General features: G+C 41.8%; 1 protein-coding gene and 1 pseudogene across 1 annotated transcript; both read left to right on the forward strand.

Moving 5' to 3' along the window:
• The first annotated feature begins 14,655 nt into the window (after positions 1 to 14,655).
• On the forward strand, positions 14,656 to 15,702 carry OR1I1 (olfactory receptor family 1 subfamily I member 1). The gene is given in 8 exon segments (XM_039867626.1): positions 14,656 to 14,822; positions 14,824 to 14,996; positions 14,999 to 15,070; positions 15,073 to 15,108; positions 15,111 to 15,344; positions 15,347 to 15,570; positions 15,572 to 15,650; positions 15,653 to 15,702. Coding segments are annotated over 8 exon segments (1,035 nt in total).
• Positions 15,703 to 18,475: 2,773 nt separating this feature from the next.
• Positions 18,476 to 18,595, forward strand: LOC120606686 (uncharacterized; annotated as a pseudogene).
• Positions 18,596 to 23,456: the final 4,861 nt, after the last annotated feature.

Here is a 23,456-nt window from a genome sequence, read left to right on the forward strand (position 1 = left end):
CACCCAGAAGGCACACCCCTGGTTGTTCACATTGACCAGGCACATATCCAAACAGAGTTTCTATATTACAGTTTCCCAAACTTTGATCTTTCACATGCTACTGTCATCCCATATCTACATATTCCTGTATCATTATTTCATTGATATTTTTCTTTAAAGCAATTTTATTTTTTTTATTTAAAAGGAAACTATTATCCATACAATGCAATATTGTTTGGCATTAAAAAGGAAGGAAGGGCTGATATTGGCTACAGCATGGATGAACTTTGAAAATATTATGCTAAGTGGAAAAAAAAACATATATTATATGATTCCATTTGTATGAAATGTCCAGAATAGGCAAATCATAAACCCAGAAAGCATACTGGTGACTAAAGGGGTTAGGGGGAGGGAGAAATTGAGAATGACTGCTTAATGGGTTTGGAGTATTCTTTTGGGGTGATGGAAAGGTTCTGGAATTGAATAGTGGTGATGGCTGCAAACTCTTTGAATAGACCAAAGACCATTGAATTGTATACTTTCAAAGGGCTAATTTTATGGTGTGTAAATTATATATCAGTAAAGTTGTTATTTAAAAAAATGAAACAGTTACCTATTATGATAGATGGAAAGTCAGTATCACTTGCCATAAACAGCAGATAAGCACATAAGTAAAAACATGCAATTAAAAATTTAAATACTCATAGACAAACCATCAAAAGTCATCTCAATGCACCATCAGTATGAGTTCCACATACTGCCTCTCAGTACCATCACCACCATCCTGGTCTATGCCTCTACGTGCACACATACAAACATTTCTCTGAGAGTGGAATTGCTTAGTCAAAGATCTGAGCATTTTATTTTTGATAGATGTGTTCACTCACTCATTACACTAAAATAATTTCTCAAGCTCCTATCAAATGCCAAATACTGTTATAGGTACTGGAAATAGTGTGATTGACAAAGCCCCTGATCTCATGGAAGTTATATTCTAGTGGGAAAACTATCTATAAACAAATATAATATAAATACAAATATAAAATGTCTATAATATAATTTTTATCACATAATATTATTTTTAGTAGTGCTACGTGCAATAGAGTAAAAGACGGCATCACAAGGAGTTAAAGAATGGTGTGGGAAAGATGCTTTTTTACTGTGGCAAAATACACATAACAAAATGTACCACTTTAACCATTTTTTACATGTGTAATTCAGTGGCATTTAGTACATTCACAATGTTATGCAATCATCACCTACATGTAATTCCAGAATATTTTCATCACCCAAAAGGAAGCCCCATCCCCTTGTGGGTGGTCAGGGAGGTGATATTTCAACAGAGATCTGCCTGAAGGAAGAGTGAGTGAGAAGCATGTGAAGATCAGATGGTCTTTGCATGTGACTTTCATTAGGTCTGTACTCATGTACTAAGGTCAGACCTGTACTACCATTTTGTTCATATTTCTCTTTAAAGTAATTCCTTTCATGACTTAAAAAGCAAACTGTTATCCATACGATGGAATATTATTTGGCAATTTAAAAAAAGAACAAAGTACCAATTCACACTGTAGCACAGATGTGCCTTAAAAGCATTATGGTCTTAAAGGGAAGACCACTCTTTGTGTCTCTGGGAGGAAATCAAGGACCAACAGGCAGAAATGTCGAGGAAGCAGATTTCAGCTTAACCTCAGGAAGAGCCTTCTAGCACTGTATACACTCCACACCCGAATGAAACCATTCAGCTCTGAATTTCAAGATCTCCTTCCTCACGACCTCCAAAGCTATTTCAGCAGAGTTCACCCACAACAGTAGTCCAAAAGAGGCTGTACAAATGGCAGGCAAGCACGGGGGTTGTGTTTTTTTGCATCTGGCAGTCAAAGAAATGAAAATTTCACCAGCCCTATTAGAGGGACCTGTTAAAACTCTAACAAATTAGCCCAGAGTTTTACCAACTAGTAGTAAAACTCCAGGTGGCTCAGTATAAATTATTACCACCTTTGGAAAGCACTGGCTTTGTCAAGAGCTATGGGAAATGTTCTCTTCTTTTGATCCAGTAATTCCACTCTAGGAAAGTTATCATAAAGAAATAATTCAACAAAAGAAGAAAACAATTAGGTGGTTATTTCAGCCTTATCTACAAATTTAAAAAGCAACCTAAAGGTTAAGTAAATTATTATTTATGCACTCTATGGAATATTAAGCAGCCATTGAAATGGTAAATATGAAGGGTATGTGGCCTTAGGGGGAGAGTGATCATTGAATATTAAGTAGGGGAAAGCTCAGAGGAAATGATATGTTCCATGCATTTCCAATTAAGTGCAAATAAATATGCATATGGGCCAAGAGTAGAAGAAAACTGTACTGTGCGAGATTTTCCAAATATGGCGTGATAATTTTGCACATGTTGTTTTCTCTGTCTGGAATGTTCTTACACACACAGACACACACAGAGGCACACATTCATACACAGGTGCACACATTCACACTCATGCATATATATAACTACACATCCATGTGCCCACATAAACATGTCTACTCAATACACACACACATACCCATACATACACACGTAAGTACACGTTCACATACACACTGATATGCTCATGTGCACACTGCTATTGGCTGCACTGTGTCCTCCTAAAATTCATATGTTAAAGTCCTAACCCCCAGGACCTCAGAAGATGACTGTATTTGGAGACAAGGTATTTAAAGAGGTAATTAAGGTAAAATGAGGCCTTATTTGTGGGCCCTAATCCAATATGACTGGTGATCTTATAAGAAGAGGAAATTAGGAAAGAGACGCACACAGAGGAATGATCGTGTCAGGACACAGGAAGAAGGTGGTCATTTACAAGCCAAGGAGAGAGATCGTCAAGGGAAGTCAACATGTCAACGCCTCGACTTCACAGTTCTGGCTTCCATAATTATGAGAAAATAAATATCTGTCGTTAAGCCACCCAGTCTGTTGTATTTTGTTATGGCAGCCCTAGGAAACTAATACACACACGTGGACACATGTATATACAATACACATAACACATATGTGCATATTCACACACATGCAAGTAACTCACATATACATATGTGTGCATGCCCACACAATACACACATATACATATATTCACATATACACTCATACACGCACACATGTGCCCACACAGTACACATACACAAACACACTCACAAATACTCCCTTCTCCTTCAAGCCCTGGCTCACATTACCACTTCTGTGAAGCCTGGCCCTTCAGGTAGTACGAGTTGCTCTTTCCTCCATTATCAAATACTTTGGAGGGTAAAAGGGGTCAAATATTTGGTGACAGAAGGAAATTTAACTTTGGGTAGTGAATACACAATGCAATATACATATGATGTATTACTGAATTGTACACTTGAAACCTATATAGTTTTATTAACCAATGTCATCCCCAATAAATTTAATAATAAATAAAATACCTTGGAGATCTTTGTTTATCCATTCTTCCATCCCACAAATATCAGCTGAGCACTGACATTCTTCCAGGAGCTGGGAATACAGCAGTGACCAAACCTAATCTCTTCCTCCTGGAGCTCTCACTCAATTATAACACTTATCTCGTTGTAATGGAGTTTTTTGATTATATGCCTGTCTTCTCCCTCAAACAGGTTCACTGCAGGGCTGGGCTATCCTGAGTGAGGTGTGCTAAGAGTGTATTGGATACTCATTCAGGACAAAGTCCCAAGACTTGAGAAGTTGAAGGGTACACAGAAACAATCCTAAGAGAAGACAGTAATAATTACCAACTCCTTTTCATAAATAAGGAAACTGAAACTTAAGAGGTGACATCACTTGCTTACATTCCTGCAACACGTAAGGAATAGGGGTGATTATCTAACTGTGATCAGCCTGTAAAGACAGAGCTCTCCCTCTTCAGCCCACTACTGTCGGTGAGAAAACTAGAGATGCCCAGTTACAGCAACGAAGCCTTAAAGGCCTGTGTCCATGGTGCTGAAATGTCCTAGCATCTCCCCCAAGGGCCACAAGCCTCTAGAAGCCCAGAGGCACAAAGGTAAAACTTCAGAGGCACATGGTGATTGGCCAACTCTGCACAGTGAGGTGTGCCTGCCACCTGCGGGAGAGCCAGAGAACAGTCTTGCTTAGTGCTCCTCTTCCCAACACGACACTTCTACCCATGGCCACCATGCTGATCAGCAGCAATGACCCAAATTATGGTGCAGCACCACCTCAAACTTTCTACTTTGTCTCAAATGAATCAATCCCTTGTTGACTATTGAGCTGGTCACAGTCCAACCGACTGGTCAGAATCACCTTTCTCTTCCCTTTTCCCCCAGCTAGATTTGACTCCTTCTTGGGTAGGTCTGACTACAGACTATGACTTTGAGAATGCAACACTGTCTGTTTAGCTCTTGGAGGACATCTCAGGGACTGAAGACACATGCAAACCTGCTGAGCTCTGGAAACCAGCATTCAAAGGCGCTTCAGTGAAATAACCACAGGCCCTTCTATTGAGTGTTTACTATATTCAGAAGCTGCCCTCTGCACAGTACATACATTGTGCCATCTAAGCCTCACTATCTACCTGTGAGATGAATAATAGTATTATCCTCATATCTCAAGTGAGGAAAGAAAGGCTCAATTGTATCTAGTCACTTCCCAAGGATCTCACAGCTGCCAAGTGGCAGAGCTAAGGCTGTCCGAGTTTAATCACTACACTCATTTTCCTCCCAAACTTCCCAGAGACCAGAGCCATATACTGGGGAAGGTACACAGTGCCATCGAAGGAGGTCCAACAGACTGGGCTCAAGTTCAGACTCTACCACCTTCCAGCTGCATGACTCTGAGCCATCCTCTCTCAGAGAATGTTTATTGAGTACCTTCGATATAGGTTCCTAGGTCTCTGGAGCGTTCTAATTATGATGCTCACTTGAATACTGGTTATAAATTTTAGGGATCCTTTTTCTGAGAAAAAAAAACTCAACTCAAAATATCTTAACCAAATCATACTGTACAACAATGAAAAGAGATGAAGTACTGCTGTACACAACAACTGGAATGAATCTCACAAATATAATGTTAGGTCAAAGACATCGGGGAAAATATGCATCCTATACAACTGGTTTAAATAAAGTTCAATTAATCTATGGTGTTAGAAATCAGGAAAGTGGTTATCTTTGGGGAGAAGAGATAGAGTAAGAATGTGGAAGTCATAAACAGGCTTTGGGGTACTGAGGAGAAAGAGATAAAGAGAGAAAGAACATATATAGTATTTTATAAACATAAGAATTTATATATTCCCTAGTATACATAGTTTCTTATAAAGTTACATTTTACATATGACCCAGCACTCATACTCCTAAAGATATGAAAAACCTACAAAAACCTTTACAAAACCTATACAAAATCTATACAAAAACCTACACATGAATGTTCATAGAAGCTTTATTTGTAATAGCCAATATTGGAAGCAACCTTCAATAAACGACTGGATAAACACATTAGGGTTTGTCCATACCATGGATACTGCTCAACCATAAAGAGGAATGAACTATTGATACACACGAAAACTCGGATGGGTCTCAAGAATATTATGCTTAGTGTAAAAAGCCAAGCTTTGTCAAAAGACTACATACTGTATGATTCCATTAACGTAACATTTTGGAAGTGACAAAACTATAATGTGAAATAATATGTGTACAAAGTATTTATTTTAACAAAGACTAGAAACATCTACCAATAGAAAATCGGTTACATAAATATGGCATCATCTGTTCAATGGCAAATAAGGAGCTTTAAAGATATTAAGGATATGAAAATATCACCAAGCTAAATTAAGTGAGAAATGCAAGCTGTAGAACAGCATTATAGTATACTACTTTTATGTACAAAAAGGAGAGAAATAAGTGTGTGTGTGTGTGTGTGTGTGTGTGTGTGTGTGTGTGTGTAGACTCTAGGAGGTTCCAAAAATAAACATTAACAGGGATTATCCATTAAGGCTAATTCCCCTTATCTATAAAGAGCTCTAGAAATTATTAAGAAAAAGAGCAACAAATGGAAATGGGCAAAGTGTTGCTAAGAACTGGAAGAGTGGGAGCCTGAGTTGGGGGAAGGCATTTCATTATTTCATGGTATGACTCCTTTCTTAACCAAAGTCAGTATTATGCATTTTAAAAGTTAAATTTTTAAAAGGTATCAAAAAGCAAATGGAGGAGAAGGTAAAAATCGGATTCTGGGAGATAGAGAGGCTTCCTGGGGAAACAGAAATGAGCCACAACATAGACACCTCAACAGCAAAGAACAAAGCCCAGCAAAATTGGTGGGCAAAAGTAGGAGAGAGATTCCCTCACTCCCACCCAAAGTGGTAGGGCCTACAGTTGGTTAATGAAGACTAAGCCCTTGGTGTGAGCTGAAAAGAAAGCAGTTTTAACAAGGACGTGGTTCAAAACCCCAATGCCAAGTACAGAACCTGACCTATGGCAGGTGACCAAGAAGTGTCAGATAAATTCATTCATTCGACATATATTTATTGATTGTTTATCATTTTCATTGGTAAAATCAACAGTATAAATTCCCTTCCATCATAGATTTTCCATTATGATAGATTTAATTAAAGGACGTCTCCAGTTCAGACATTTGAATGTCCTTGGACCTCCAGATCATCCTGCCTAGGAATTGCCGTAGGCTCAGTCTGAGCTGGGAGGGGACACTGGGAGAGTGTCCTAGTGAGAGTAACTCCCCAGTGGTTTCTCCATCACCTCCCACATCCCATCATCCCAAAATGCACATACACTGGAGAATGCGAGAGTAGAAACACAATAATTAGCATCTTCCTTCTTAGCAAGAAGCCAGGGGATTAGAGTCCCCAAGAGATCCCAAACAGAAAATATCCTGCTGTGTCTCTGAACCCCTGCTCACCTGCCCCAGACTGGACGGGGGTGGCACATGATTCTCCTGCAGAGATATAGGATTCTCCCCAGCCATCACAGTTGGTCTCCCATATCCTTCCTGGGGGCTTAGCACTGACTTCAGGATCCTCTGAAAGCCAGCAGAGAAGGAAGCTTGCCAAGACCATTCTCTTGGTGACGCCATCCTGGTAAGTCAGTGAGGGATGGAGAAGGGGAGTGAGCTGGATGGGATGGGAAGAAGACTCCTTTTCTTCCTGGATGGTCAGAGAAAGGGAGAAATGACTGAGGCCAATTTCTGTATCCTCTGAGTGAACAAAGTCACAGAGGGGAGACCCTTTGCAGAAGGTCTTGGGTGAAAAGCATTTACAGTCTATGGTTAGGGACACTTGCACAAATAAGAGGGACACAGAAAACCAGCTTTCTCCAATGTGGTGGTTCTCCAAGTGTGGTCCCCAGGCCAGCATCAGCATCCCCTGGGAACTTCCAAGAAGTGCTGATTCTTAAGCACCTCCCCAGACACTTTGAAGCATGAGCTCAGCTCTCCGTGTTTTAACCAGTCTTCTAGGTCACACTGATGCATGCTCATGGTTGAGAATCTCTGCTCTAGTGCAATCAAAGACCACGTCAACAACCGAGGACTGTTGCAAATGTGTGGCTAGGAAGGGACTCACAATAATATAGGCAGCCCAGGGAAACCCATCACCTGACAAAAAACTCAAACCCAACTCTAAAAATCCTTGAAAAGTAACCTAAAGCTTTGCTGGAGATCTCTTGAGGTTGCCAAGGAGGGGATGATGCTGTTAACCTTCCTGAAAGCCCACTTTCAAGACCTCTTCCACCTCCAAGGGTCTCGTCCTCATTCAGGCATTTGCATCTCTCCCTTACCCTTGCAATACCTCAGGGTCATATATATATATAAAACCTTTCTTATACAGGCCTATTTATATATTATCTTCTCTCATTTACATCCTGATTCCACTTCGGCAAACCTTAAACCTTTCTGGAGACCAATGTTCCTTGGAAGGCATGGAGATGAGGATGTTAAATGCTCACAATGGCAGTTTTTCCTAGCGCCTGTTGACAGCACAGAATTTAGCCCTGAAATGCCTCTGCTCATAAAGCGGTGTGAACCCACAGAGAGGCAATGGAGCACAAGAGAGTGAAAATAAATCTCAGTTCACATGAGAGATTGAGCAGTTGCAAGTTGAGTGCCCCTAGCACTCTCTCAGCCCCTGTCTTCTCATTGCCAGCAGCGGCCAACACCATCTCCCTCTTGAAGTTAGGTTGTGAGACCTGTACGTAAAGAACCGGTGGCTCTTAAAGAGGCTCAACATTTCACAGATACTGTCATTAATCTCCTCGGATGGGTTCTCGTCAGCAGCTGGTGACCTAACCAGGTAGGAAATGAGTTAAGCAAAAAAAAATCTCTCTTTGCCAGAAAGGGACAATATTAAGGTTTACAAGGACTTGCTGAGTCATGCCATGATGGGTTCCTTTTCTGTGTCATCAGTGTCTCATAAGAGAAATAGAGAATGCCTGGCACAGAACACATTCTCCTTAAATGTTCATTAAGAGAAAGTAAGGATAAGTATGCCTACTAGGAAATGGAGACTTAAAATGGAGACTTAAAAAGGAGGCTTGCTGATCTTCTATGGCTGCAATAAATATCCACTTTCTCTAGGTGTTTGACATGAAGCTGCTTCTAAACCTCAAGCTGCTGACACCAAAGCAAAGAGGAGTTTAAAAGTCACCTCTAACTTTTGGTTAAAATGGCCTAGGATGAACTCCAAATTTCTTTTTAAATCTATGGGGAAATACAACCAAGGTCAAATCCATTAGCAATTTAAAATGAGTGAATGAGGGGGAGGATCTTTGGAAACATGGTGGAGTGAGGGACGTCGCCAGATCTCTCCCTTTGAAACAACAATAAGCTGAACATCTAAAACTCAACGAAATCATCCAAACTGCACACCAGCACGTCTGAGCGTGGGATCTGCACATAAGAGCCTGAACCCCAGGTGTCAGGCGGTGGACTGGGAGTAATAAAGAAGCTGCCTCTCACAGCCCCTGGAGCTTCCTGCAGGAGAAGGGGAGGGGAGAAGGAGCAGCGAGGTCATGCGGCGAGTTCCCCGAACGTTCCTGCCTGGGATAGCTGTGAGCTCCCCATGGCCTGCTGGATGCAGGGCCCAGTCATCAGGACAGAGAGCAGAGAAGCGGGACAGGACCACAGAGGAACAATAGCTGATTTTTGCTGACTGCGGTTGCAAAACCAAGGCTGAGCCGTAGCCCACAACTCTCAACCCAGATGGCCCCTCCCCCATACCCTCTAAGACCAATCACGGCAGAGCCTCAGAGGAATCTGAGCAAACGCTGCCGAGACTGTCGCTGACACTGACAGAAACTGAAACTGAGGGTAGCGAGCGTGATTAAATATCTACAAGAAAAATTTAAAAGCGTTATTAAGACTTTATATCAAGCAGAGATCCAAGAGGCTTAGATGCCACCTACTGAAAACCAAAAGAGAAGCACCTTCTTTGCAGCAGGCTAAAGAGAGACCTTTATAAAATAAATCTTTCTGGAAAAACAGCAGAATACACTTTCATTAATGCACAAGCAGAGAAATAGTCCATTAAACATCATGAACAACCAAGGTTAAAAGGCATCTCAGAAAGAAAGAGGAAAATCTCCAGAAAATAAGCTTACAGACATAGAAATATATGACTTAAGTGACAGAGAATTCAGAATGGTACTTCTGAAAAAACTCAAAGAGATCAAAAACAAATCATATCAACAATTTTAGGAATTGAAAAACAACTATATGAGCAGAGCAAGGCGATTGAAATCCTCAAAAAGAACCAAATAGAACTTCTGGAGATGAAGAACACACTGCAAGAGTTGAAAAATGAAATAGCAAGCTTGGGAAATAGAGTCGACCAAATGGAGGAAAGGATCAGTGATGCTGAAGACAGAAATCTAGAAATAAATCAGAAAGAAGAAGAGAGAAAACAAAGAATGAAAAATAATGAAAGAGAAATACAAGAACTAGCTGATACCATCAGGAGAGGAAACATAAGAATAATGGGCTTTACTGAAGGGGTGGAAAAGAAGCAGAGACTAGAAAGCATTTTCAGACAAATAGTTGATGAGAATTTCCCAAATGTAAGCAATGAGCTAGAGCTTGAAATTCAAGAAGTCAACAGAACACCCAATTATCTCAACCCAAAAAGACCTTCACCAAGATACATTGTATTAAAGTTATCGAAAATCAACGACAAAGATAGAATTCTCAAGGCAGCCAAGGAGAAGAAAATGGTAACATATAAAGGTAAATCCATAAGATTATCATTGGACTTCTCAGCACAAATCTTACAAGCCAGAAAGGAATGGAATCAAATATTTAAACTATTAAGTGAAAGGAACTACCAGCCTAGAATAACTGATCCAGTTATCTCCTTTAGATATGAAGGAGAAATTAAGACTTTTCCAGACATACAAAAATTGAGGGAATTCTCCACTATGAGGCCTGCACTACAGGAAATTCTGAAAGGGGTCAACTCACCTAAAACAAAATAACAAAACAAAATACGTAATCAGGAGTAAAGTGACTACTGGGCAAATAAAAGCAGAGGAGTGCAACCCTTATTAAGGACAGGGCATTATAAGCTTAAATAGTAAGAGAATTGTTATAACAAGATAGTAATGAACGTTCAGCATACACAGGAACAAATTGAGATAACAATGACTGAAAAGGGGGATTCAAAGACCCAAATTCGCAAAGGGGAATGGAGATAAGGCACACACAGGAGAAAATGGATGACTGTATATATATAGAACTATATATATATGTAGTTATAACTATATATATATATATATATATATATATATATATATATATATATATATATATATATATATAACTATCCTTTACATATTCATAATGGTAACCACATGCCAAAGATTCAGAACCATTGTATATAACATAAAACAAGAAGAACCAGAGACAAAATCCCAAAGCCAACCAAAATAAAGAAAACAGAAACACAAGGACAAGGAAGCAATGGAAACACTGAGCTACCAGAAAGCAAAAGATAAAATGGCTATAAGAAGACCTCATGTTTCAATAATCACCTTCAATGTAAATGAACTGAACTCACCAATAAAAAGGCACGGAGTTGCAGAATAGATCAAAATACAAAACTCAACCATATGCTGCCTTCAGGAAACACATCTCAGCTCCAAAGACAAATATAGACTCAAAGTGAAGGGTGGAAAATGATATTTCAAGCAAATGGCATTCAGAGAAAAGTGGGAGTAGCGGTACTAATATCAGACTAAATAGACTTCAAAATAAAAAAGATAAAGAAAGATACTGAGAGACACTTCATAACAATAAAGGGAATCATGCACCAAGAAGAAATAACACTTATTAATATCTATGCTCCCAATCAGGGGACCCCAAAATATGTAAAGCAATTACTAACAGAACTAAAGGGAGAAACAGAGCAAAACACTATCATAGTAGTAGGGGACCTAAATACCCCACTGTTGGATATGGACAGATCATCCAAACAGAAAATCAATAAGGAAATAACATCCTTAAATGACACATTAGACCAACTGGACATCATTGACATTTACAGAGCCTTCCATCCCCAAACAGCTGCTTATGTATTTTTCTCTAGTGCAAATGGAATATTCTCAAAAATCGACCACATACTAGGACACAGAGATAGCCTCGACAAATATAAGAGAATTGAAATAACACCAACCACATTCTCTGATCATAATGCTTTGAAACTAGAGATCAACTGCAGAAAGAAATCAAGAAGAACCACAAACACATGGAGATTAAACAACAAGCTACTGAAGAATAACTAGGTCAGAGAAGAAATAAAAACAAAGATCAAGAGATATATAAAAACGAATGATAATGATAGTACAACATATCTAAAGTTTTGGGACACAGCAAAAGCGGTCATAAGAGGAAAGTTTGTATCATTACAAGCCTATCTCCAAAAACAAGAATGGGCCCAAATAAACAACCTAATGCTTCATCTTAAAAAACTAGAAAAGGGAGAACAAATGAAGCCTAAAGTCAAAGAAGATTTAATATCTAGTTTCCTCAAACTTTTCCAAAAAAAGTCGAAGAGGAGACAATACATTCCAACACATTTTATGAGGCCATTATTACTCTGATACCAAAACCTGGTAAAGACAACACAAAAAAAGAAAACTACAGACCAATATCTCTCATGCACACAGATGCAAAACTCCTAAATAAGATACTAGTGAACCAAATACAGCAACATATTAAAAAGATTATACAACACAATCAAGTGGGCTTCATCCCAGGGGCACATATATACAATGGAATATTACTCAGCTTTAAGAAGAGATGAAATACTACCATTGGATACGACACGAAGGGACCTCGAGATAATCATGCTAAGCGAAATAAGGCAGACTGAAAAAGTTGAAAATCACATGATATCACTTATATGTGGGATATAAACCTAAAAGCAACAAATGATCAGGACAAACAAACAGAGTCATGGACATGGACTATAGACTAGTGGTTACCAGAGGACTATAGACTAGTGGTTACTAGGGTGTTGAGGGAGGAGTGGGGAAGTGGACGGGGTAAAGGCGGTCAAATATAGGATTTAGGAGGAGGGTGAAGTGGGTAGAGGGGATCAAATATATGGTAGCTGAAGGAAACTGGACTTTGGATGGTAAACACACAATAGAATATACAGATGTCAGATGATAATGTACACCTGGAAATTACAGAATTGTATTAACCAATGTTTCCCCAATAAACTTAATTAAAAATTAAATGAATAAAAAAAAATAATAAAACAGGCGAATGAGAATATTGTCAGAACATACCTACAAGTTTGCATTTCTTTAAATCTCGCTCTCCTATATTCGTCATTTTAGTCACTATTTTCATATTAGTTTATATCAGAATGTTATTTTACAAATTCTCTTTTCTTGTCATTATATTAACTACGGGAATAAGCACAAAGCACACCTTGCTTTCTATCAAATAGGCATTGGATCACACCTCTGTCGTTTTTATGAAAATACTTTACCGTGGAAGAGTTTGGGCTGTGTCTCAGTGGGGGTTTGGGGTTCGTTTGGTTGGGTTTTTTTTTTTTGAACAAACTTTTTAAACAGTTTTTGACATGCTATAACTATGTATTTTACTGAGGATGTAAAACTGTTTCAAATGACAGTCTGTCTGGAACATGAGAAAATATAAAATTTCTTCCCCTGCAAAGCTACTGCTGGTGGCAAATATACAATCAAATTGCCATTAACTTTAAAGCTTCAGATGTACTCTTTTACTGCGAACGCTCACTTTAGAACCTCCACTTAACCAGCTTTCTGAGTTCATTCATGATTTCTATTTCCCCCTGAAAAAATATATTGAATTCTGTCCCAGCATGCTGAATACTTGTAGCCAGAAGACTACTTGCTAGCTTGCCGAAGCTTTTCTGCTCTTATCAGTTGAATTGAATCAGGTAAGGTAATCCGAAACCTGATTGTGATGGTTGTGGTTGCTGCTGCAATTGTATCATTTATAAATGTCATCTAAATGAATGAACTACAAGTGAAAGAAGGAAGGAAGGAAGGAAGGAAGGAAGGAAGGAAGGAAGGAAGGAAGGAAGGAAGGAAGGAAGGAAGGAAGGAAGGAAGGAAGGAAGGAAAGAAAGGGAGGGAGAATGGGAAGATGGAGGGAGGAAGAAAGAGGAAAATGTGGTCTTACGAAATCCAAGTCGAATACTTAGGAAAGACTTGATTAAAAGGCATCACTAAAAAAACAACTGCTATGAAATTAGATGTGAGCAAGATCATTGAAAACAACTTGGGTGTAAAATTGTAAAAATTTAAAAGGATTCTGCACTCAAATTATTTTGCAAGGGCCCTTAATTTCTTGCTCCACATGAATGAAAAAAGCATAGATATTAGTGGCCTGCGTGTGTGGCTTAGGCAAGAAAGTTTATACAGACCCACCATCAATGCATTCACACTCAGAGAAAAGATGTGCTCCTCATCAAAGCCTGGTGAATAAATTTACATCCTTGGCTTAAGTTAAAATGTGAAAGGTATGTTTGTGCGCATTTACCTTCCCACTGTCTTGAAGGATTCTTCAACACTGGTCCTCATCACCCCAAATAAGAGGAGGTCTACTATCGTGACCACGTGGTAACAAATCATAAAGGGACCCCAATAAATTTAAGGCTCATTGGAATCAGAGGAGAGTTATCTATCTTTACATTCCTATTTGTTAACCCAAAAATCATGTTGAAATTACATCTTGTTGACAGAAGGATGTAAGGGAGGGGGAAGAGAAAAGAGAGAAAAACAAAGGGAAAAGAGGAGAAGGAAGACAGTCAGGTTCCCTTTTAAAACTGTTTTGTATTCCGGTTTCGGTTTGATTCTGCTTTATTTTGCTTTACGAATTTTTGCTCCGCTAAAGAGACACAGAGGTATTTATGAACAATATCCAAGTTGTCTCTAAACAACTAAGTCAGATCTTTGAGATGCAGACTATCTCAGCATGGAATGGTTTAATTTGGGGAAACAGAAACCTACTGAAGGTAGCAAAACAGAGATTGGCTGTAAGGATCCCGTGGATTTTCACAGAACCCTACAGATCTCTGTGGAGAGCCAGGACTGGAACTGCATTTCTGATTCCCAGACTTGTTGCTTTGCTCTCCCTGCCTGCTTTTTTTTTTTTTTTTTTACAGTAGGCACCAGCCATCCATGGAACCAGAAAACCAAACAACAGTCTAAGAATTCCTCTTCCTGGGGTTCTCAGAAAAGCCAGAGCATCAGACTCTCCTCTTTGGGCTGTTCCTCCACATGTACTTGGTCATTGTCATTGGGAACCTGCTTACTGTCCTGGCCATCATCTCAGACTCCCACCTCCATGTACTTCTTCCTCTCTAACTTGTCCCTTATCGACACCTTCTTCTCATCCACCACTGTCCCCAAGATGCTGGCGAACCTTTGGACCTAGAGCCAAGCCATGCCCTTTGCTGGCTGCCTTGAACAAATGTATGCCTTCTACCCATTTGGAACCATGGACAGCTTCCTCCTGGCCATGACGGCATTGACCAGTTCATGACCATTGTCTACCCTCTGCTCTGCCTGGTCATCATGAGCCCCCATGTCTGTGGCTGCTGGTTGGCGGGTTGCAGCTGATCACTAGCCTCCAGTACTTGTGCACACCTGCCTCATGGCTCAGCTGACCTTCTGTACAAGCCCCTCAATCCCCCACTTCTTCTGCTACCTCATGCCCCTGCTGAAGCCCTCCTGCTGAGACACACACACCAATGAGCTGGTGAGCTTTGCTTTTGGCATCCTCATGGGCATCAGCCCACTCTCGTGAATCCTCTGCTCTTATTCCTGCATCTTCTGAGCAGTCTTCGAGATTCCTTCTGCTCAGGGAAAGGCTTCTCCACTCGTGGCTCTCACCTTACCATGATGTCACTGTTCTATGGCGCCATCTTTGCTGTAGACTTGCAGCCTGCATCTCCCACCTCCTCTCAGAAGGACAAGGCAGCTGCTCTGCTGTGTGGAGTAGTTATCCCTGCGCTGAACCCCTTTATCTACAGCCCAAGGAACGAGGACATAAAGGCAGCCCTGAAGAAGCTCCTTGGCATAACAGCCCCCTCTCAGTCCTAGGGCAGAACAGTTACTGAGCACCTACAGTGTTCTGGGATTGCAGTTGGATGCTGGGGACACTGAGACACATGCCATCCCTATCCTTGAGGTGTTCAGAGTCTAGTGGGGGACAGTGACATATAAACAAATCATTACAACATGACAAATGTGTCACAAAGAGATGAATGAAGAGCTATGGGAAGCCCAAGGGAGAGGTACACATTTTCCCCATGATTTATCTTTCCCATGAAGATCAGAGTAGCAGGAAAGACTTCCAAGCAGCCTTCAATGAGCCCTCCCTGGGGTATCAGCCTTATAGACTTGCTGTATGGATAATACTAGTCAAATGAAAGTTTGGCTACAGTTATTTTAATATTGATAAAGACAATATGTATTAGCCAGTTACATCATTGTGCTTCCTAAGTGACTTGGAGAAGGACTTTGATAGCATCTGATGAGATGAGCTCTCTTGCTATTGGTTTCAGCAGCCACCAGCCTAAGTTGCCCTGGGATCCTGTGGCCATGACTTTGGGTGGGGATTGTTGTCATCAACAGGCCTCCTATGCCCCTCCCCCACCAACATTGGATCATAAGAGACAATGACACTTGGCTCATGGAGATTGTGATTCAATGGGCCATCACTGGACCCTAGAAACTGCCTTCTTCATAAGTTCTCCAGGTGGCTGATTCAGGGAGTCCACAAACCACAGTTTGAGGACACAGGCCCTGGACTAGTTCCAGAGTCCATGTGTTTCCTGTGATGTCCATTAGCTGACTCCAAACTCAAAAAGATTCTACAAGCACGATCAGCACGCATGGATGGGGTGGCCTGGAATGCACAGAGAGTTCGTGTTTGGGGTTGGATTGTTTCCTTCAAAAAAGAAATGTCGAAGTTTAACCCCCAGGGCTTCAGAATGTGGACTTATCTGGAAATAGGACCTTTACGGAGGTAATCGAGTTAAATTGAGATCATTAGGGTAGGTCCTGATCCAATATAACTGTGTCTTTATAAGAAGGAAGAATTTGGACATACACACACACACACACACACACACACACACACACACACACACACACACACACGGAAGAAGTTGTGTAAAGATAAAAACAGAGATCGAGGTGATGCTTCTACAAGCCAAGGAATCACAGCGATTGCCAGCAAACCACCAGAAGCCAGGGGAAGGCATGGAACAGATTCTCCCTCAGAGCCCGTGGAAGGAACAAACCTTGCTGACAACTTTGATCTCAGTCTTCTGGCCTCCAGAACTATGAGAGAATAAATTTCTGTTGTGTAAGCCACTCAGTTTGTGGCACTTTGTCGTGCAGCCCTAACAAACACATACAGCTCATTTAGGAAGGGCTGGCATCATTCGATGATCATGCCCAGATACATCCTCTCAAGTCCATGACGTACTGAGTGTTCTGGTCAAAGAAGTCTGGGCTGCACCTGGAGAAAAAGATGAAAGATCTAAACTCATGAGTTTGTTTTCTGGGTCTCAGTGTGATGACAATAATGAAAAGAACAGCTGCGATTTATTATGTTCCCAGCACAGAGCTAAGCCCTTTATATGTGTTATTTTATTAAATGTTCAGCAACAACCTTACTAGGTAATATAACTTCTTATTTTCCAGATGAGAAAACTGAGGCTTGAAGAGAGAAGTTGCTAAGTTTTAGCCAAGGTTCGTACAGAGTACCCATCCCAAAGCCATTGTCGAGAATCCAGTGCTGGGCAGGGGGCTGCAAACTAAGGCCTGTGAGCCAAATCCAGCCTGCAGCCTGCTTTTTCACAGCTTGCAAGGCAAGAATGGTTTTTACATTTTTAAATGGTTGGAAAAAAATTAAAAGAAGACTATCGTGTGGCAGATTAAAATGATATAAAATTCTAATTTTAGCACCTATAAATAAAGTTGTAAGGGGACACAGCCACACCCATTTGTTTATGTATCATCTTGACTGCTTTCAAGCCACAGGGCAGAGCTGAGTAATCGTCACAGAGACCCTACGGCACTCACAGTCTAAAATATTTACTATCCGGCTCTTACTGAGTTTGTTGACCAATTTTCTATAGAAGAGGTCCATGTAGGTCCATGAATCAGAAGCATCAACACTATGGATAGTTTGCTATAAATGAAGGCTGAGATGCCACCACGGCCACTGAATCATAACTTTAATAACAACCCAGGGGGTTATGTGAGCCTTCAAGTTTAAGGTTCACAGGAATAAATGAATGATGAGAGAGAGGCTTCAGACATTTGGGACCTGAATAGGCCTTCAGTTCAGAAATACGGGAGAACCGGATTTCCAGCTCCTGCCCATGGACGTGGTCCTGGAGACGACAGTTCAAGCGAAACGCTTGGAAAGAATCGCAGCTACAGTTTGAGGAAGTGGCCACCAGATGGCGACAGTGCCATTTCATAAATTGTATATCCAGAACTAAACTTTTATCCTGGCTATGCACTGGCCGAGTTCCACCCACCTCAGCTGAAATTGGCCCCTGAGAGAGAACAGCATGTGCAAAGTTCCCATGTTGGGATGGAGCCTGGATTGTTTAGAGAAACAGCCAACAGTGAAAGGGAGAGGGGTGTACAGGGAGCTGTGGAGGGAGGCAGGGGTCAGCCCTCACCATTACAATTGGTCCGCAGGGCAGACAGGACCACGATAAGGCTTAAATTAAGCAAGGATATGAAGAGGGCCTGTGCTTCGGAAAAAAACAGCTGATGAGCTATGCCATGGATTAGAGGTAAGTAAATTTTATGTAAAGGTTCAGAGAATAAATATGAGCTTTATGGGTCATACAGTCTCTGTTGCAATGACAGCCCTGCTGTTATGAAGTGGAAGCTTCCATAGACAATACGTCAAGGAATGAGCATGGCTAAGCCCCCAGGAAACTTTATAGACATTGAAACTTAAATTTCAGTCTATGGCCATGCTACCCTGAAGAAGCCCGATCCCGTCTGATCTCAAAAAGCTAAGCAGGGTCGGGCCTGGTTAGTACTTAGATGGGAGATCACCTAGGAAGACCAGGTGCTGTAGGTATAAAAAAATAAAAAAATAAGGGATCATAAGCTGACAAGGTCCTTGCAATCTGTGAGGTCAACCAAGGGTTGCCTCGCCTAAAAAATAAAAAAAAATTACAAAATATCGTTATTATAATTGTTGCATTGAAAAATTATTGAAGTCATCAGAATGATTCAGAAAGATCCTCAACTAGTATCTACCTCCCATGTGCTCCTCTCTCCCAAAGTGTAGTGATAAACTATAGTATAGAGCTTTTTTTAAGAAAGTAAAAAGTATTGCAGAAATGGTTCTTCTGAAGATGCCACAGGACTTTACATGCTGCTCCCTCTTCTCTACTTCGTCCCAGAGTTAATGCTTCCTTATCTTTGAGATTTCAACACAAACCCCACTTCCTCAGGGAAGCCTCTCCTCACCAGCTCCCTGCTTCAGCTACATCAGGGACCCTAACATACTCATTCTCCTCATCACATCAGTGATTTCATGTTCATTTGTGCGAGTCTTTGATTAATGTCTATTTCACCCACCTGACTATAAGCTGACAGCTGGGGGCTGAGACTGTGTTCTCTTATTTATCTTGCCCAACTTCCTACCCCCATGCTTAGTAAAGCAGCCACTCAAGATATATTTGTTGAATAAATGAATGAATGAATGAACTAACAAAAGAACGTATGAATGAATGAATGAATGAATGAATGAATGAATGAGGAGGCAGTGTGATGACAAGACTCTAGGATATCAGATGAGGCAACTGAGGTAGGCTGGGTTGGAATAGAGATATCTAATGGGCAAGGTTAAGTTGCCGTGATATGAGATGTAAACTCCCCCTCCAGTCCTCCAACCTTCAGTAAAGCCTGTTGCACACCCGGGAGCCTTGGTGAAATCAAGGAGAGAAGCAGGAACAGTGAGCTCATGGTATAACTATGTAATTTGGCAGTAACAGGAGATCATGAGGAAATGATCATCTGAACATTCTTCAAAATCTCAGCAAGGGTATTGGACGGGGTTTGAGCCAGCTTAACTAGATCTGAATGAACTAATCAGTGTTAGAATACAATAACACTTCTTCCTCTCTGTATGAAATTTTACTGGGTAATTCAAAGACATTATGTAGATTTAGACACTGACATTCAGAGAGGGAAAATGACTGTCCCAAGACCACATGCTGGATCAGAGTGGGAAAGATTCCAGTCTTGCCTGGTGTGACCCCAAAACCTGACCGCTCCTTCTGCTATCATAATGTTGGATGGCCTCCCAGGTGGATAACTTGCCCAAGGTCATGCTTGGAATAGCTCAACTCCTGCTCCACGTGGAACTCTGGGGGACAAAAGGTGCATCCGCTGGTGGGAGTGGCTAGGAGCCATTTCCAGCAAGGCCTGAGGAAGGGCTCAGTAAGGCTTGAGCCCAAGGTCCTGGAAGGGGAATGCCTACTTCCTAATATGTATTTACCAGGGATTTGGGGAGTCACTTCCATCTCTGCAAACCTGTGTAGTAGAAGTTCCCCAAGACCACTCTCAGGATCAACGATTCACTAGAAAGAACTCAGCAAAGTTGTTATACTCACAGTTTACAAAGAAAGAATACAGATTTAAATCAACAAGGGAAAAAGGCACATGGGTCAGGGTATGGGAGACAGCAGGCACCTCTGGTTGTCCCTATGGAGTCTTGTGGACAGCACTTAATTCCCTCGGCAATGGTGTGTGACAATACACATGGTACACTGTCAACAGGGAAGCTTACTTGAGTCTTAATGTCCAGAGTTCTCACTGGGGGTTGGACACTGTATTAGTTTCCTACAGCAAAACACCACAGATGGGGTTGTTTAAACAACAGAAGTTTATTTTCTCACAGTTCCAGAGGCTGGAAGTCTGATCAAGGTGTCAGGAGGGTTGGTTCCTTCTGAGGCCTCTCTCCTTGGCTTGCAGATGTCTGTCTTACGTCTGTGTCTTCACAGCATCTTCCCCCTATACACACACGTCTGTGTTCTAATTTCCTCTTCTTATAAGGACACCAGTCACATCGAATTCAGACCCACCCTAAATACCTCATTTTTATTTAATCACCTGTTTAAAGGCCTTATCTCCAAATACAGTCACATTCTGAAGTCCTGGGGGGGTTATGACTTCAACATGGGAATTTGGGGCAGAGGGACACAATTCAGCCCCCCATCACAGCCACATAGACATGGATGACCACCCATGTGGCTCACCTTAGTTACTAAGTCTCTAACTCCTCTAGAAATCAAACGGATACAGTGTAGTTCAAGGCCACCACTATAAATCATGCTGTTAGTATAACTCTCTGTCACAGCCCCCAGGTATACAAAGAGATCCCAAGGGCTTAGAAGCTATCTCCTAGGAGCCAGTCAAGGACCAGAACTTTCTCTGGAAAATGCAGGCGTGCCTAGAGACCCAGGAGGGAGGAGGGAGGAGCTAAGGAATGACATGGGGTCTTTGCCTGGCCCTGCCTACCCCAGGACACTTGTTCCCATCTGACCAGCCACCACTCTCCAGGCTTTCCCACTTCCTTTTGGATCACCAGCATCTACGAGGCCCTAGTGGCCATACAAGCACCCCCAACTGGACACCAGAGCAGCTCTTGGCATGGCTGCAGGTGACCAGTCGCTAACTGTGTCCTGGAGCCTGGAGCCTGGGGCCTGGCAGGCGTCCGGCCAGCAGGAAAGCCCAGCAGTTCTGCATGTGATAAAAAGAGGGCAATGTGAGGGTAACTGGCCACCTGCTGCACTTTAGCTTCAGCTCCACAGCTTCCTGGCTGGGCTTTCCCAAGGGCGACTGGGAGGCTCTGGTCAAGACATGTCGCCCTACTGCCTGTCAAGTGATACCACACCACACTTCAGGAGGCTACCTCGTGGTGATCCGACCACCCTCTCTCCTTCCACCAGCTCAACGCTGCCCCAGTGGACATCTCTGGGCAGCCACTCCTGCCCTGTTTCTCCGAGGACTGACTCCTGACCAGGGAGGCCTGCGCAGCCTGTGACACGCGCCTCCTAATCCTGGAAGAGACAGGTAAGCCTCAGGCACAGGGACAACTGGGAATGACAGCAGGGGGTGGAAACTGGGGGGGCTGCTCCCCATAACCTTCTCCACATTCCATTCTCCAAGAACTAATGACCTTGAGAGGTGGCAGACAGGAAATTTATCCCACAGACACATGCCCCACCCCCATTCCCCCACCCCCACAACCTTGATATCAGGAGAGTCAGTCTTCCTTTTGGCAAGATAAGGAAACTAAGGTATAGAAAGAATGTCTGCATTTGGGGTCCCCCAGAAGCCGACCCTGAGATGCAGATTCAAGTGCACATAATTTATTGAGAAGCGATCCAGGAAATGCTGGAAGTGGGGTGGAAAAGTGAGGCAGAGAAGGGAAAGAAGTTGGTAATGCATGCATTACTGTGCAAGTCTCCACTGTGGGCAGCTGGAACTGCCCATAAAGACCTCCAGGGGTCAGTGTGGAATCTCCGTCATTCCACACAAGTGGTGAGGAAGCTGAGTTACTTATCCACCAAATCCTATTGTCTTCCACAGAGGTACAGAGCTCTGTTCAAAACTGACTAGCCCCCTCTACCTGCACTTATTTCTTCTTTCAACAAATCCTCATATTTACGGGGGGCTGATTTATCTATCAGGCACTGTAAGCACAGCACATCAGGCCTATAGCTAGTGAGAACATTTGAGGAAAAGAAAACATACACACATACTCACACACAGACTCCACAATCCAAACAGCAACTACCAAAATCCAGATGAATAATAGTACAATGCCACGAAGTGAGAAATTTAGCATTCCTAATCATTTCATTATATACAGTTTGTAGATCATTTGTTTTCACTTATCAAGAATTTGATTGCTGAGAAAGAATCATAGCCATTGTGAATTATATGAGCCACAGGTAGCCAAATAAATGCAAAAGAAAAAGTACAGAAACCCTGCCAAAATTTTTATCAAAAAATAATAAATATTGATGTGACACATGACTGCTTTTTAATCATTTGATGTGATATGTGGATCAAAGAGCTGTTCTCACCCTCATGTCAGCCTCCAGCTCCTCTGAGGTTCTGGGGCACCCCAGTGGACACTAGTCCTGCATTCTTGTCTTGGACTTGTGAAGAGGTATTGTCCTGACTCCTGACCTCTCTCTTCACTGTCAACAGCTACCTCAAAGACACCAGCAACTCACCCTCTCTTCATTTTCATCATCTAAGGAAAATGAAGAGAGCCTCAGAGACTTGTGGGACACTAGTAAACATACCAACATATGCATAATGGGAGTCTGAGACAGAGAGAAAAGAAAGGGACAGAAAGAAGAGTTGTAAAAATAATGGCCAAAATAACTTCCCGACATTGATGAAAGACATGAATCTATATATTCAAGAATCTCAGGAACTCCAAGAAGAACAGACACAGAGATCTACATTGAGACATTATAAACAAACACACATCCTCTGTCAAGGCCTCTTGGCTACCCTATCCTGTCCAGGGCTCCATCACCTGGCACCTGATCTCCCACCTGAACATTCAGCAGTGAACAAGACAGAGATGCATCTGGTGAAGCCCCAGATCTAGACAAGGAAGCAGATAAACTAGAACAAACTAGTGGAACTATTAAGCACAAGCTGGTGAGTCTTCGAAAAAGCGAAATACAATGATATAATCATGGTTCTATGGTGGTATCAAGGAAGGCCTCCCAAGGAGATGCCTTTGGGACTAAAGGGTGAAAAAGAGGCAGTTTCAGAAGAATCGGGGCTTCTGAGGCAGAAGGAAGTGCGTGTGAAAAGGGCCTAGGGCAGGAATTGTTTGATGTGAAGGAAGACCTGAGAGGAGGCCAGGGTGAGCACTGGGGACAACAAAGGAGATGAAGCCA

The sequence above is a fragment of the Pteropus medius genome, unplaced genomic scaffold (genome assembly GCF_902729225.1).
Source record: "Pteropus medius unplaced genomic scaffold, Ma_sr-lr_union100, whole genome shotgun sequence".
Taxonomy (NCBI): Eukaryota; Metazoa; Chordata; class Mammalia; order Chiroptera; family Pteropodidae; genus Pteropus; species Pteropus medius.